Source organism: Platichthys flesus, chromosome 4 (assembly GCF_949316205.1).
Source record: "Platichthys flesus chromosome 4, fPlaFle2.1, whole genome shotgun sequence".
NCBI lineage: Eukaryota > Metazoa > Chordata > Actinopteri > Pleuronectiformes > Pleuronectidae > Platichthys > Platichthys flesus.
In genome coordinates, this window is record NC_084948.1 from 22826944 (window position 1) to 22844702 (window position 17759).

General features: G+C 38.6%; 3 protein-coding genes across 3 annotated transcripts; all 3 read left to right on the forward strand.

The window, feature by feature from the left end:
- On the forward strand, positions 1–942 carry LOC133952057 (olfactory receptor 52B2-like). The gene has a single exon (XM_062386329.1). The coding sequence runs from the start codon at positions 1–3 to the stop codon at positions 940–942; it is 942 nt and encodes a 313-aa protein (XP_062242313.1).
- A 7997-nt stretch (positions 943–8939) lies between these two features.
- On the forward strand, positions 8940–9881 carry LOC133952059 (olfactory receptor 52B2-like). Its single transcript, XM_062386330.1, has one exon. It carries the CDS (start codon positions 8940–8942, stop codon positions 9879–9881), a length of 942 nt encoding a protein of 313 aa, XP_062242314.1.
- A 2837-nt stretch (positions 9882–12718) lies between these two features.
- On the forward strand, positions 12719–13651 carry LOC133952060 (putative gustatory receptor clone PTE03). Its single transcript, XM_062386331.1, has one exon. The coding sequence runs from the start codon at positions 12719–12721 to the stop codon at positions 13649–13651; it is 933 nt and encodes a 310-aa protein (XP_062242315.1).
- The last annotated feature ends 4108 nt before the right edge of the window (positions 13652–17759 follow it).

Here is a 17759-nt window from a genome sequence, read left to right on the forward strand (position 1 = left end):
ATGTATACAAATGTGTCGTCTTCTGTTTTACTCTCACTGGCACCACTGGGTATATCTGATGCAAACATATACCCAGCTTTTCTGTTTGGGACTATAACGTATCTGTTAATCATGTTTTTCAACTTGTTGGTGTTAGCAGCTATTGTTGTGAGTAAAAAGCTGCACAAGCCCATGTTCATCCTGCTGTTCAACCTTCCAATTACCGACATGATCGGAGCCACGGCTTTTTTCCCTCATCTCGTTTACAGCGTAGTGACTCAGGACAGACTGATTTCCCAGCCTGCCTGTATAACTCAGGCTTTCCTCATTCACTTCTACGGCACGGGGAACTTCCTGATCTTGAGCTCCATGGCGTACGACAGGTATGTCGCCATTTGTTGTCCACTGAGGTACAACGCCGTCATGACTCCACAGAATTTGATTAAAATCATTGCTTCGATATGGGTCATCACCTTCTCCATCATCGTCACGTTGATTTTGTTGCTCGCGCGGTTTAGAATGTGCAGGACGCACGTGGTTGATTTGTTCTGCAACAATCCGTCACTACTGAAACTGGTGTGCGACGACATCAGAGTGAACAACTACTACGGACTGGTGATCATGTGCTTGATTCAAGGTGGAGCTCTGGCAATATTAATATACACTTATCTACAGATTTTACGCACCTGTGTAATGACCAATCATCCAGACGCTCGGAGGAAAGCCCTCCAGACGTGTGGCTCTCATTTAGTGGTTTTCCTGCTCTTACAGTTCAACAGTGTCATTACGCTCATCGCTCATCGGATCGAGAGCGCATCGCCGTACATGAGGAGGGTCCTCGGTGTCTCAGTCGTTATATTTCCCCCCTTTTTTGACCCCATCATATATGGATTAAAAATCACAGAGCTGAAGCAGGGCATAAAAGGGTTCCTCAGGAGAGGTGTAGCTTCAATGAAGGGGTGAGCAGCTCCTCGATTAGGATTGGACACGGTTAGAGAAATCACGCCGAAGGGTTTTCACTGTCTAAGTAATGGGAGATGATTTCACAATCCAGTATGATTGCAGGGACGGAGAGTTTAAGCAAAATGCCCTGATTGATTTGACCTGCTTGATGCTTTCTTTGAGCGCATCATCCTTGCACTGACAGGTCACCTTCTGAGGTCATCAGCAAACCACAGACAGACAGACTGACAGATTCCTCCATACTTACACATATTGCCACCTGTTGTTGCACAGTGGAGAAGGAACACATCTCTGTCTTTGCTGTTCACACTGTTTATATATCCAACAAGTCGAATGTGCTTCTATCCAATGTTCGTGTGTATGTTTGTAAACAGCATTACTTTTCTAAATCTACTTTAAAATTCGATTTTTTTAAAATGTGGATTCAGGGAAAAAACACATCAATTACTAATTAACTATTAAAAATACTTTTGGAATATGTGCAGCCCTTGTTATTTCATTAAAATTGCAATAAAAGTATATCGGCTTTTTGTCAAATGTGATTTAAAACATTAAATCACATTACCATGTATACGCTGTCTCTCAAGCTGTTGATTATTATATCATCCATAAATCTGCAGATTATTTACCTATTTAATCGATTCATCATTCTGTCTAAACAACGTAAGATATTTTTTTTACGAATAGTTGAAACTGTTTATTACAGTAACTGGTATTATTCGACCTAAACATCCCCTAGAAAATGTAAACGTTACTGAAATTTCTGGAAACTAGTCAAGCAGATACTTTGAATTTTGGTTTTAAAAATGACAAAAATAATCATACATTGTTAAAATGTGTACTTTATTGTATCTTTTTGAGATAATAAACTCAAATTAATCAATAATAAATTAATTGATTAATCATTGAAGCTTTCCTCTGTCCCCTTTCCTACAGTTGAAAAAGCAGCGTTTCTCAGATTCATGCATTTCTCCCTCAGGAAGTGGGGAAAATACCAGAACCCATTTCTCAACTGATACAAATTTGTTACTACAATGTGATAATGATTAAAGATTGATTTCAAAGCAATGCCAATTTGAGATCTGCACACATGGGACAGGAAATACATCAGCATATGCCTATGATAGAAGCTAAATGATATCAACTGTAAAGTGAACGTAAACTGATTATTTTTTTTTGTGATCAAATATTTTTTATTGATTAACTGAAATGTGACAGAATTTAACACATTTAGCATAACACATCAACAGATAATAACAACAAAGACATAACATACAACAAAGTGTTAAGATTCAGCAGCACATATTACCGTAATATCAATCATAAGCACAATATTACAAAAATTTAAGACCTTCAACATTTACTGGTCTCATCAGCCGCTGAATTCAAAACATCAAAGAAAAACAGACACAAAATAAAATAAAATAAAATAAAACACAAAAGGTGCCACCCCCCACCCCCCCCAGTTATATTCATGCAAAATAGTAAAGAGAGGAATCCTGCAACCACATGCACATACAGAAAACATTAAGAATTGCACAGGTTCAGGACATGATCATTGTAATAAATCTTTCAATGAGTTCGCCACAGCTCGCCAATCATTCAGTGTAGATTCCTTCGCACCATTTATTCTGGCAGTTGACATCTCCAGATACACAACATCCAAAAAACTCAACATCCAGTGTCTAATGACAAGAGAGTTGGGAGGCTTCCACCGCAGTGCGACCAGCTTATTAGCGGCTGTAATACCAGCAAGCACAACCCGCCTCACAGCCCTCGATAGACCAAGTCCAGATAAGTCAGTCAGTAGCAGGACAGGTATAGTAGCTTGAACAGCTATAGAGGTCAGATCTGATAGTTTAGAGGCCACCTTAATCCAAAACTGTTCGACCGGTGGACACTCCCACACCATATGAATGAACGTACCAGGGGAATTTAAATTGCAGAGGCTGCAAGACGGATCATTTATCAGTTTCATAGCATGCAGTCTACGTGGTGTGAGATAAGTTCTATGGACATAATTGAAATGAATTTGTTGGTGGTCCGGGTTGCGGGAAGCCTCCCTGATATTCGTCCACACCTGTTCCCAGTCAAAATCTGGATCTAGATCAGGGTGATCACTCCTCCATAGCCTATCCAGCACTAGGTCAGAATAAGAAGATTCCAGGAAAAATGAGTATAATTCTGAAACCAAGCCCCTACTATCTGTCCGTGCAGTAACCAACCCATAAAGAGGATGAACAGGTAAAGCCTGCTGTAGCAAAATGCTGTGTGCACTTAAGTATGTCGAAGTTGTAAATAAAAGAAAAATGAAAAGGCCGGTAAGGCAAAATTGACTCGCAGGTCCTGAAAATAATTTAAACCTGAACCACTAAAAATATCACCCAAATAGCGGATATTACTGTTACTCCAAGGAGATGCCACGATTGGTCTACTCCCAATCATAAGCCTCTCGTTGTGGAACACTGGAGAGAATGTGTGCCATTTACAGGATATTTTAGAAAGGGATTCAACTGTGCGCCAGGTTTGAATAAGGAAGGAAACTAACGGGCCAAAACGCTGCTTGCATTGTGAGTTAGACATGTTGGAGAAAAGGACCCCTTGCAATGTCATTGGACGAACAATATCTTCCTCCAATCCCCGCCAAGATACAGATATATCGGCATTAACCCACACAAAAAGAGGTCTAAGCACATAAGAGTAAAAATTTAACCTAAAATTGGGAAGGTTGCCATTTTTAACCGAGGACGCTTTCTATTCCAAATGAATTGTGAGATACTAGACTGAATTTCCTTCCAATAATTGACAGGGGGCGGAAGGGGAATCATAGAGGACACAAAATTGATTCTAGGTTAAACATTCATCTTCACAATAGAGATACAGGCTCCAAGAGAGTTGGGAAGGCTGGTCCATCTATCTAAATCGGATTTCACTTTATTCCAGATTTCTAAGTAGTTGTGGGAAACAATGCGGTTAAGGGAGGGGAAGATTTGGACTCCAAGATATCTAAACTGTTGTACAACAGGAATATTAGGTGGGAACTGTAGTTTCTTAGCTGCATCATTAAGGGGTAACAAAGAAGACCTATCCCAATTAATTTTGAAGCCGGATATATCACCAAACTCACTACATATGGAGAGCAGACTGGGAAGCGACTGAAGCGGATTTTTCATAAACACCACCAAATCGAGCGAATAAATTGGGCTAAGGGTTCTAAGGAGAGTGCGAACAGCGCCGGGCTCAAGGAGCAACCTTGCCGGGAGGACCTAGAGACAGGGAACAAAGCAGATGACAATTGAGCAGTGAGAACCTGAGCAGAAGGCTCAGAGTACAGAACCTTGACCATATGTACAAAGTTCCTACCAAACCCCATTTTCTCCAATACAGACCACAAAAAGGACCATTCAAGCTTGTCAAAGGCTTTCATAGCGTCCAACGAAAGAACTGCAGCCGGAGCGTCCTTACCCGCTGCGGCATCCACTATATGCAGAAGGCGTCTAACATTATCAGCAGCTGATCTAGACTTGATAAAACCTGTCTGATCGCAATGAACTAATGTAGGCATGTGATCTTGAATACGTCTGGCAAGCATTTTTGCATATATCTTAAGGTCCGCGTTTAACAAACTCAGAGGCCTATAGCTAGAACACTCAACGGGATCCTTGTCCTTCTTCAGTAAGAGAGAGATTAGTGCAATGTTAACATCTCTGGAAAAACCTCCTTTGTCCAACGACGTCCTTACCATATCCAACATTGGCGGGCCAAGTTTATCCCAAAACGTAACATAAAACTCAGGAGGTATCCCATCAAAGCTCGGAGATTTATTCCTTTGCATGGCCAACGCTGCCCCCTTCAGTTCATCCAATGAGATTGGAGCATCTAGATTTACAGCATCACCTTCCGAAAGCCTTGGTAGGTCCACCTGGTCAAGGAAGTTACTGCATTTAACACTGTCAGGTTGAACCTCTGATCGATACAAGTCAGAATAAAAGGTTCTGAAGGTTTCATTGATTAATTTAGGATCAGTTGTGACGTTACCCACATTAGATCTGATGGATGGGATATCCGCAAAGGATTCACTGGTTGTGATTCTAGACACCAAAAGATGACTTGGACTCGAACCATGAAAATAATAACGCTGTCTAGTCCTGTGTATTAAGAACTCCGACTGTTGTTTCAGAATGTTGTTTATTTCCTTCTTAACAATGTCCCGCAGCGTCTCTACCGGTCTTGAGTAATTTGTTTGCAATAATGAATCCAACCTAACGAAGTCTGCCTCTAATTGTTGTAAATGTGCAGCCCTAGCCTTGCGCATGTTTGATGAGAATAGTGTGGTATTATCCCTAATAAACCCTTAAACATCTAAAACCTTCATTTTCAAATTACGTTTGCAAACAATGGCCACTCCTTTGCTTTTCGATTCTGCTGAGGAGGAAGCTATGGTGTGATAAAATCTATTGGCCATGCGAACTGAGTCCTTCTTTAACAAATGTGTTTCTTGAAGCAAAGCTTCCTTCGTTTCAGCAGAGTCAAAACACTAGTTCGTTGTGGGGTATATTCAAACCGTCACAATTCCACACCAGGATTGATAATTCACCCATTAGATTGCTTTGTATTCAACGATCTAGACAAAGTGAAAATTAGTCGGCAAAAAAATGATGTCATCCTAACCTGTAGCAGTTCATGTGCATGTTCCCAAAAACAGAAAAAATGCATATTCCTCTCAAAACACCCAAAAGCCCCAAGGCACCTTACCCCCAATAACAAAACAAATACACTCAAAAACATGACCAAACAAGACAGTGAGAAAAAAGACAAACACTTTAGCATTGATCCGCGATTGGTATGAACATAGAGCCGTGAAAATGCAGGACTCAACCCAATACTCAATTAACACCATGAACCGTTGAGTAGGATATATATTCTAATAAACAAAACCATCAACAGCATTTATCTAAAAAAGTACCAGTCCAGCCTCCAGATGTTGGTGCATCAAAATAAACAGTCCGAGAAAAGTTCCACTCGTGGCAACATCCATAACGGAAACAAAAAGTGCAATCCAGGCAGTGGGCTGTCAAGCTGTCCGAAAATATTGAACAAATATGAATAAAATAAAAATAAAATAAAGTTGTCCAGTGGGTCGTATTGAGACTACAAATGCAAGAAACCCGTCCGTATAACATTAACCATGAACCGGACAGCGTAGTAGGCTAGCCTACGTCAAGCACCTCTATAGTCTACATAGGACAGTCCCATGACCTTATATAGTTAAAGAAACAGCCCCGATTAGCCCGTCTACCATGGCTAATAAGAAAAAGAAAAATGGGAAGCATTGTGGGACGAGGCATCAGTGAAAACGCCCATGGTGTGCGTAGCCGTAGGCTGGCCACGGGCAAAGTTACCAGCAAAGTCTATGTCACTCACCACCACCACCCTCCACTCTTTGCGATCCCCTCAGCAGCGACGTGATAAAATCCTCTGCAGCCCTGGGAGACCGGCAAGCCTCCCAAACACCAGATTTCGACTTGATCCTGAGGGTGGCTGGGTAGGTCAGGAAAAACTCAATGCCCTTGGCTCTTGCTTGATCCATGACTGTAGAAAAGGCCAGGCGACGCTTCACTGTGTGGGCGCTGAAATCCGGGGAAAAGCGCAGTTTTCCGACCCTGGATGACAGGAGACGTTTTCCTTGCAGCAGCGAGGATCTCTTGTCTGACGGTGTATCGCAGGCAGTTGAATATCAAAGTGCGGCCTGTCCTGTTGCTAGCCCCGGCACCTGCGTTGTAGATACGATGCGCTCGCATTATTTCCCCCTGCAGGGTAACCAGAGAGGGGAACCACTTGGGCATGTTTTGGGTGAGAAACTGGATGGCATTGGAGCCCTCTGCCCCCTCTGGCAGTTAATCCTTACGTTGCAGCGTCTGCCTCGGTCTTCCATGTCAGCCAATTTAGCGTGCATCGCCTCCAGCTCGGACTCGTGCTCAGTTAGCTTGCTAGAGTTAGCTCCCAAGTCAGCTTGCACTGCGCTAACATCCATTCTAACTTTGCTGATCTCCTCCTTCTGCGATGTAAAGTCCGCCCGAATACCAGACACCTCATCTCGAAGCTTAACAAGCCGTGCATCAAAACCAGCAAGACGGCCGTCCATGCTAGCTACACGTGAATCTACTTTCCCCAGCACACTGTCCACGTTAGCCAGCTTCGATAGCATAGCGTCCATTTTAGCTTCCAACTCAGCCATCACACCTGTTCTAGATCTTAAAATTACCATCAGACAGAGCCTTTCTCACATCAAATTGTTGTTTCCCCTTGACCAAAGAAAAATATAACTTGCTGTCCCTAAAAAAAAAAAAAAAATCACTCAAACGGTGTTCACAAACAAAATTGTAAACGATGGGCTGAAGAGCTGAAGACTACGCATCCATATTGCGCAACAGCCAAACCGGAACCCGTAAACTGATTATTAAGCAACGCTGTCTTTTGTGATGCCGACACCGGGGAGCCCCAAAAATAGATTTTTATTTAGAAGTGTAAAACCCTGAAAGGAAAATTTGCTCAAGACCCTAACTGAATTTGAAAAGATGGAATTATGAGAACATCACCTAATTTTGTATCATTAATATTATCTTTTACTTTTATAATAAAGTGTGTATTTAGAGTGTGTATGAGGCCTTGAAAAAAATGAAATAAAGGCCCTCTGGAAACATGGACAAGTTAAAACCAATTTATATCTTGGTGCATGGTAAAATGGACTCACTAATGCATGGCAGAGATATTAAGATGTGTTGAGAAGTGTCGCGCATTATTTCTTTTTTGTTGAAAGATCCCCTCAGCAGATTTTCCTACTCATATATTTCAAAAGAGATTCACTCGTCCTCAACAACGAGGAAGAAGTATTCAGTATTCATACATTCAAAACATTTTCATGATTTGAATTTCATTTTTTCATATTCATCCATTCAACTGAAAACGTGTTGCCCCAATTCACGGTGGATAAACCTGGAAAAACCACAGATCACAGCTTAGCTATGATCTCATGAGTGAAATCTGCTTATATGTTAAAAATGACCCATCATCAAACACCAACACTTTCATGAACCCTCATCTTAGTAGAACATGACGTTGATTTAGACACTTAAAGGTCAAGTGTGTAAGATTGAGGTGAAAGGGATCTATTGGCAGAAAATGTATATAAAATAATCCTCGTCTTTTTCACTAGTGTGTTTTTCATCTAAATTGTACGAATTGTGGTTTTCTTTATGCTCGAATGGACCCTTCATATTTAAATACTTTATATTAGCATCAGGAGCGGGTCCTCTCTACAGAGGCAGCCATGTTTTTTTACAGAAGCCCAGACTGGACAAACTAAACATCTTGTTGCCACAGCTTCTCTATCATGTTAGGAAGTGGAGGGTTAGATCAGGGGTATTAAGCTGCAACATTCAACTTCACCACTAGATATCACTAAATCCTACACACTGATCCTTTAATATTCAGCATAAATCCAAAAACAAATAATTCTGGAACTTATAATAAATATGATCTTTTCTTTTCTCAATTTTTTGGCAAGTTGGCCAGAATTCATTTGGACAGCAGAGAGCTGTTTGATGTTTGCTTACTTGATGGGATCTCACTGTAGAGGAGAACACCTGAATAAATCAACGGGTGGAGATACTATTTTAAATATTTAATTCTGACTCTGATATCTAAAAAAAGGCCTGAAAGGGAATGAGGTCATACACATGTTTTCTGCTGTGCGTCAGCTCTCTAGGGTGAAATATCTGTTTACTCTCGGGCTTAAATACCAATGAAGGGGGTGAGTCTTTTGGATTTCATCTTACAACACAGATCGACTGGTGATGTGCACAGGGTAATGCAGAGTACATTTCATCTAAGATTGTTTGTTGATGGGGATGTTATTAAAACTGTTATTCTTTTCTTTCAGGGGGAAATTCCTTCATTGACAGAAGTGACAACAGCAACGACCTTCATTTCCAGTCATGTATACAAATGTGTCGTCTTCTGTTTTACTCTCACTGGCACCACTGGGTATATCTGATGCAAACATTTACCCAGCTTTTCTGTTTGGGACTATAACGTATCTGTTAATCATGTTTTTCAACTTGTTGGTGTTAGCAGCTATTGTTGTGAGTAAAAAGCTGCACAAGCCCATGTTCATCCTGCTGTTCAACCTTCCAATTAACGACATGATGGGAGCCACGGCTTTTTTCCCTCATCTCGTTTACAGCGTAGTGACTCAGGACAGACTGATTTCCCAGCCTGCCTGTATAACTCAGGCTTTCCTCATTCACTTCTACGGCACGGGGAACTGTCTGATCTTGAGCTCCATGGCGTACGACAGGTACGTCGCCATTTGTTGTCCACTGAGGTACAACGCCGTCATGACTCCACAGAATTTGATTAAAATCATTGCTTCGATATGGGTCATCACCTTCTCCATCATCGTCACGTTGATTTTGTTGCTCGCGCGGTTCAGAATGTGCAGGACGCACGTGGTTGATTTGTTCTGCAACAATCCGTCACTACTGAAACTGGTGTGCGATGACATCACAATGAACAACTACTACGGACTGGCGACCATGTGCTTGGTTCAAGGTGGAGCTCTGGCAATAATAATATACACTTATCTACAGATTTTACGCACGTGTGTCATGACCAATCATCCAGACGCTCGGAGGAAAGCCCTCCAGACGTGTGGCTCTCATTTAGTGGTTTTCCTGCTCTTACAGTTCAACACTGTGATTACGCTCATCGCTCATCGGATCGAGAGTGCATCGCCGTATATGAGGAGGGTCCTCGGTGTCTCAGTCGTTATATTTCCCCCCTTTTTTGACCCTATCATATATGGATTAAAAATCACAGAACTGAAGCAGGGCATTAAAGGGTTCCTCAAGAGAGGTGTAGTTTCAATGAAGGGGTGAGCAGCTCCTTGTTTTAAGAGAAATCACGCCGAAGGATTTTCACTGTCTTGGTAATGGGAGACGATTTCACTATCCAGTATGACTGCAGGGACGGAGAGTTAAAAAAAAAAATGCCCTGATTGATTTGACCTGCTTGCTGCTTTCCTTGAGCTGACACGTTACCTTCTGGATCATCAGCAAACCACAGACAGTTAGACTGACAGATTCCTGTCAGTAAGCCGCGTGTTGTTGCATAAACACATCCCTGAGTTTGTGGTCACACTGAATATCTAGCGAACAAGTCGAATGTGCCTCTATCCAATGTTCGTGTGTATGATTGTAAACAGCATAACTGTGAGTCTAATTAAACAATTTGATCATTTCTGAAATGTGGATTGAGGAAAAAGTAACATACAATAATTATTAATTAACTATTGAAACTACTTTTAAATATGTGCAACCCTTGTTTTTTCATTAAAATTGCAATAAAAGTATATCGTTTTTTGTAAAATGTGATTTTAAACAATAAATCTTATCATGGCTACACTCTCTCTCAAGGTGTTGATTATTTTCATTATTAATAAATCCACTGATTATGTTCTTATTTAATTGATTCACCATTCTGTCTAAACAAAGTAAGATTTTTTTTTACGAATAGTTGAAATTGTTTATTCCAGTAACTTGTATTATTTGACCTAAACATCCCCTAAAAAATAAAACATTACAGATACTTTGCATTTTGGTTATAAAAATGACAAAAATTATCATTAAATTGTTAAAATGTATACTTTATTCTACCTTTTTTGAGATAATAAACTGACATCAATCAATAATAAATTAATTGAATAATCATTGAAGCTTTCCTCTGTGTCATTTCCAGCAGTTGAAAAAGCAGTGATTCTCAGATTCATGTGTTTCTCCCACAGGCAGGGGGGGAAATAACAGAAACCATTTCTCAACTGACATAAACTTGTTAAAATCTGATAATGATTAAAGATGTCTTTCAAAGCAAAGCCAATTTGAGATATGCACACATGGGACAACCTCCATCCGTCCAAGGTTAGATAAGTTGTGTGAAACCCATCAGGGTCCGACATTTCACTAATGTGGGAGTATGTGTGCCATCCACAGATGGCTTGAGGATTCACTGTCTCTTCTACATGTATGTTTAAAATAAAAACATGAATATATGAACCCGTGTTATATTTGAATAGCTTAGTATTGAATGCACAATAACAGGGTAGCTATGTTTATATATGGCAATACAATAGGCCCAGTTTAATATAAAAATATATATATAATATAATATATATAGTAGGGGGTCCCTGCTCCATCTCTCCACCAGTTTGGGGGTCCTTGGCCTGAAAAACGTTGAAGACCCCTGCAACAGAATATGCTCATGATAGAAGCAATATTATATCAAGTGTAAAGTGAACGCCAAAGAACTGATTATTAAGAAGCGCTGTCTTTTCTGATGCCGCCACCGGGGGGCCCAAAAAAATAGATTTTTATTTGATACTGTAAAACTGTGAGAACAAGTTGAAGAAGAATATTATCTTTTACTTTTATAATCCAGCCCCTTTTCCTACAAAAGCACTGCTTCAACAGCCACAGCCTCAACATCACTGACCCCATGAACACAGAGCTGGACCATGACTCCATGATGTCAGTAATACAAGATTGTAATAATAAGAAACGAAAAATAATATTTCTTTCATTTTGTATTTCCTACAAATTAGTTCCATATAAATGTAATTTGTAGGAGACAGAGCTGGAAACCAGAGGGGTCTTCTGAGTCATTTGTTGCTGCCGATTCTTCTGCTGAAGAAACAAAGAGCAGTTTTGAAATGTTTCTACACAATTTTAACATTATTTTTTCATCCAGCGGTCTAGATACCCACACTGCCGTCTGCCATAACTGCACAATGATACCTCAACCTTCTGTTTAAATGTATGACCTCTATAACTTCAGCTTATTCTACATATATTTTGTCAAAGATGTTTCTACAGACGACCGCTTCAGTGTGTTTGTGTATCCTTTTTTGTTTGTTAATTCCAAGCTCTTTCAATTAAAGCTATTTCACCAGAGAAGAGGGAAACTACTCCTGCATAATTTGTGTCAGTCTGATCCAATAATACATACTTTAAATTGTAAATATTCCGTTGTTCAAATATTTTCATATGTGCACAAAACACACCACAGCAAAATGTATATGTAAACCTACTTGGCAATAAACTCGGATTCAGATTCTAAACCACTTACAATTGCTATTTATTAATCTTTCTCCCAACTGACTTTCATTAATTTGCCGGTGGCTGTGAGGTAATGACATTTCCAAAGTCTCTTGTGAGCCAGCGACTGTCATGGCAATCGAGACAAACTTTATGATAACGTGGAAAAAACTCTGGGGAGCTGCATTTTCAACAGAAATCACGTGTATATAACTGCTGATCCCTCGCATCCTCCCACCAGATGTCACTGTCTCTGTCACTGTCCCTGTTCGGTGTGGTTTGTGATGATATTTATTGAGCTTTATCTAACTTCCTGCTTTTCACTGAGTGTATTTTGTTGTAGCTCCAAACTGTTAATCCAACACATGAAATTAATGTGTTAATGTGGTTTGGTTGAGACTTTCATGTGAACTCCAGTCGCAGAGGAGTGGACATCTTCAGATTTTTAATTTGGTTAGTTCTGTCCTTCACAGGAACACTTAATTTGCTCATTCCACTTGAATTTAACTGTTATTGATGCATGTCTTTCTTTCGTATTATGTCTTTGCTGATGTGATGCTGTGTATAAAAACAGTTTTGCACTTTATTAATGGCTTTTCCCTCTTCCAGGGAAGAAGAGCGTCAGGATGGACAACTCCTCCTTCGTCCTGCTGATTGACTACAACCTCTCCCCTGAAGCCGTCGCTCCTGCCTTTCTCTTCGCAACTCTGGGTTACATGATTATACTTTTCTGCAACCTCATTCTCATCTTCACCATCGTACTGAACAAATCTCTGCACCAGCCCATGTATCTGATCCTGCTGAACCTCCCCATCAACGACCTCATTGGCTCCACAGCGTTCTTTCCACAGGTCATCAAGGAAATCCTGACAAACAACCGGATGATGCACTACTCCACTTGCGTCACCCAGGCGTTCTTTATCCACATTTATGCGGGAGGTGCAGTGTTTTTCCTGAGTGCCATGGCGTACGATAGATACATTGCAATCTGCTGCCCTTTGAAATACCACACTGTCATGACAAATGCTCACATCATGAAAATAATCACGATTGTGTGGCTGAGTTGTTTACTTTTGATAGCCGTGCTTTTTCTTCTGCATCTGCGTTTACCCCGCTGTCGATCCGAGATCACACAGGCCTACTGTGATAATCCATCGCTGCTGTCTCTGGTCTGCACCAGAACCACCGTCAACAACATTTATGGGCTTTGCATGGTCGCCCTCTCCCAGTTGATATCTCTTGGTATGATTGTCTACACATATCTCCAGATCCTTGTTGCGTGTTTCAGAACCAAACGATTGGACACAAGGGCCAAAGCTCTGCAGACCTGTGCCACGCATCTCATAGTTTTCCTCCTGTTGGAGTGCCTGGGGCTCTTCACTATCATATCATACAGGATACACAACATTTCCCCAACTTTGAGGAGGTTCATCGGGGTCTCAACCTTAATATTCCCCCCAACACTGAATCCCATCATCTACGGACTAAAAACTAAAGAGATTAGAGAAAAAGTGGTGCAATTGTTTAGGAATAAAATCTTTACAGCAACAGTGACTTGAATTTTTTCCTCCTCCTTCTCTTGTTTTAGCTACAAACTCGGTTATTTTGATTAAATGTTTAGAATGGTTCTGACAAATTCAAATAAAGCAGATGAACAACAGTAAAACTATGTTTAAGAGGAATTAACCTCTAAATAAACATACATTTTACAAAAAAATGCTCAGAATGTTCTGCCACATTTGACCACATAATTCATTACTGTTATATTATTATACTACTTTGTGATGCTGATCATTTTTTCTTCTGCAGCAGTTGCAGCAAATAAAATGATATTTATGTGCTTAAGAACTTGTTTGTTGATTTGTTTTCCACTAATGCTATTTAAATTATTAATTTCTCTTGTTGACAAATACGGTGATAATATGCTTTGTATATCTGGGAGTGGGGGAAGGGATGTAAAACAGCTCAGTCTTCACCTAATTGCAGCTAAACTTGTTGATCCAGTGCATAATCAAAGTTTAAAGTGCCCATGTTAGATATTACTATTGTTTGTACTTTCAAACCTGCCAAAACATGACTGGGAATGAACAAACTTGAATATTGGATGTGTGAGAATAATCTATACTATTCATAGGAAAGATCAAGAAAATTAAGAAGGCTAAGAGGAACGGCATTTTGCTAAATAGAGGAATATTTATCAGTCCATTCAAGTTTTATCAAAGTTTTACTGAATATATTTACATATATATATATATATATTGCAGAGGGCTCAATTAGTACACAACAAAGTCATTCATGCCAACAAATGCACAGAAAGCACATTAGGTTTCTTCCAATTGGTTCAACAAAGAACGGTGAAGTTTCAGTTTGTGTGAATTGTTGCCCTTGTGTGCTTTCTGACATCAGTAAAAGACCTGGGAGGCAGTAAGAGTATCAGAGGTACCAACCCCACTGAGATTATAGCTTACAATATGCCAGTTATTTATACATATTAAAGCACATTATATTATACATTTAGGAGGAAGAAAACAAAAGAAATATGGAAAGCTAGCTGGTGTTTAAATATTTACTGAATTGACCCCTTTTAAACCTTTTCCATTTTTATATCTATTTACAAATAGATCCAGATTAAGAAGTAATTGCATTATCTGATACATACATCCAAAGAACCCTGATTACATTATTATTAACAAGTACATATGAATGCCTGCTTGTTTTAGTTAAACTGTTTTGTACCTGTTTGTGTGTGTATACTAGTATTTCCCTTTAAACTGCGGGGTGAGATTTGATATTGCAAACATCAATGATATGATGTCACAAAATGACCTACTTATATTCACATTTCACGTTTCCGTTTGGCTTTTAGTTGCACAATATTGATATTTTTTACACACAGAGAAATACATAATACTTTCTTGCAATTTATCAATGAATGTGGGTGATTTAAACTACCTACTGCATTTTGTAGAGAATCACTATTCTTTTATGAGTTTGAATGAACTATGTATAATTTTTTGGAGTTTTAGGATTAATCGTGAATTATTTTTTATTAAAACATTTTATTTAAGAAAGCAGTAATAATAACTTATTACTTTTATATGGTCGATATCTATAGAATGTTTTATGATGTATCACAGTCACATACAATGAGATAATACAAAAATATAACAAATAAACATATCTTAATAGATTTTGTAAGATCCATATTAATAAGTGGCAAATAAAAGTCCAAAAGGACGGAGAAAAAATAAATAAAAAAGAGACGGTCATAAGAAGACTAAACCCTATTTTTCATTTGCTACTCATCAAAATCAAAAGTGTTTAATGCACTTCACACACTTACTCTCACACAACATAACAATGCACTTGTTTGTTGAAAAATATGATTTGATATTAGGTAATAAAAAATCAAAGCTGACAGAGATAAATTATCACATCAGTAAGAATTTCAGCATCTAAAAACATGCACTTGTTGGCAGAGTATTAATGAGAATGCATACACACTGTAACTTGTTAGAGAGGAGAACAATCATGGGTGTAAACCTCAAGAGGTGTATTTAACAATGCTGATATGTTAAAACTTTATCTGTCTTGTTTGTTACTGTTTAGCAAACATATGCAATCTCATGCATATATATACATGAAGCTAAGACAGTTTTACAGACGTATAATATTTTAATCGTTTTTGAAGAACGTTTTCCAGCATGTGACTTGTTGGAGATAAACATCATCAGAATCAAAATTCTTTTAATTGTCATGTATATTTATAAATAGAGGAAATGGCCTTGCTGTGGTTGGTGCATTGTACATAAAACAACAATTGGACATAAAACAACAATATATACAGTAAGAACAATAAGTTATAAGTCACCCTTCAGTTGTTCTAATCTCCAACTGAACTTTGAAGACACATCTATCCAAGGTGTCATATTTACTCAGAAACTGTTTCTTTCTCTAACTTAGCTCATTAGGTTAATGACCTCCTTGTTGACGACGTGTTGATAGGAAAGATGTGTCACCCTCAGCCCTCAGGAGCGATGTGTCCTCAGCACTCAGCTCCTGTAATGAACCTCCGAGGGTTTGGTGACGGGGAAGTAAACAGCCACTGTGTTGTTTTCCGACTGTGACACGCTTGAGGGTTGTGAAAAGTTAAATGGAGGTTCGCTTTTAAGTTTTCATTTATAAAGACAGACTTTAAAAACTGTGCAACACTTTAATATCCATCTATAGAAAATATACTATAATATCTTACTTTACTTAACAATAGAAATATATTGTCAAAACCAATAAGGACCTAAATCCACTATTACTTATCCACTTAAGATAAGATAAGGTCATTGTATAATAGTCCCACAACACAGAGATGTGCCATGTTACAACAGCAATGGGGAAAGTAAAAATAAATAACACTCATAAAAAGTAATGAATTAGTAAACATGCAATATAAAATCAAGGAACTCCAATAAAGGCAATAAAATACGCCATGTGAACAGGAAATTAAAATGTTATTATGATTACGCATGGAAAGATAATGATTATATATGAATTGCACAGATAATTGCATTGTTGCTCAGTTAAAATTACAGAATAGTGAAGTAGTAGTTTAGTCTACTGTCAGAACCAGCAGGGCGAAATTGTAACATTGAAATTCATTTAGATAAGTCAAAATGAGTATAACATATAAAAGAAAACATAAAAAATAAAAAGAGGGTAACATATATGTGAGTCATCCTTATAAAAATTGAAAGTTATCTTATGTCTCAGTTCTGACTCCAATAGAGTTGATCAAAATTTCTCTATGGAATTTTTTCAAGCACTTATAAATGTCCCGGTTTTGTGTTCGACAGCCCACATCTACAGTGTGTAACTTTAAATACCATGTGAGCATCAGTGTTTGCTTAACATGTGTTTTTTAATCCGTAAATTACATTTACAGTAATGTTGAAACTTCATCAGTTGATGTTCGTCTAAAAAGGAAAAGAAAAAAATGAGTATAAGTGTATATTCCCTCATGAACTCGTCAATACCATTAAACAAAAAATCATGTATATTTTTATATACAACTTCTTTAATATGTAGATCTGTTTTCAGGTTTGATGTGCAAAGACATGATCAACCACAGCAGGTGGCAGCACCGAGTCAAGTGTGACATGATAGTCTAATGTCAGATTCTTCAATGATCACATTTAAAGTTTGTTTAATTTATGTTTAATATTATGGATAAACTGAAATGTTAACGTTTCATTCATGGACTGCGATTGAAGCATTGTGAAAAAGCATATTCAACTAAATAAGATAATTCAATAAAACGTCAAGATTAAACTAAAACCGGAAAAAAATTTCTCTGAGCAAAACATAATTTGATATCGGATAAAATAATAACTTGTCATCGCTGTTACATTTTTACAAAAAACTCTAAGCCTTCACTACAACCAAAAACAGAGTTTAACCAATAACCTCGAGGATTTAGGGTTTTATTTCTCAGCAGAACTGTAACTTTTCATTGGATAGGCCCCTTGGCCCCAGATTTCAGCTGGTAGCGAGTTAGATTTGTTGTAAAATTAGAATAACACCAATTTGGAAATCTGCTGAATTGGTTGATTTCTATCTGTGAATGTCAACAACAAATTGTCCATGGATTTGAAACTTTCCTGTTAAAAATGCATC

What these genes read in the sequence shown, in the direction of transcription:
- LOC133952057 (XM_062386329.1), top strand. Translation starts at nt 1, where the DNA reads ATGTATACAAATGTGTCGTCTTCTGTTTTACTCTCACTGGCACCACTG.
- LOC133952059 (XM_062386330.1), top strand. Translation starts at nt 8,940, where the DNA reads ATGTATACAAATGTGTCGTCTTCTGTTTTACTCTCACTGGCACCACTG.
- LOC133952060 (XM_062386331.1), top strand. Translation starts at nt 12,719, where the DNA reads ATGGACAACTCCTCCTTCGTCCTGCTGATTGACTACAACCTCTCCCCT.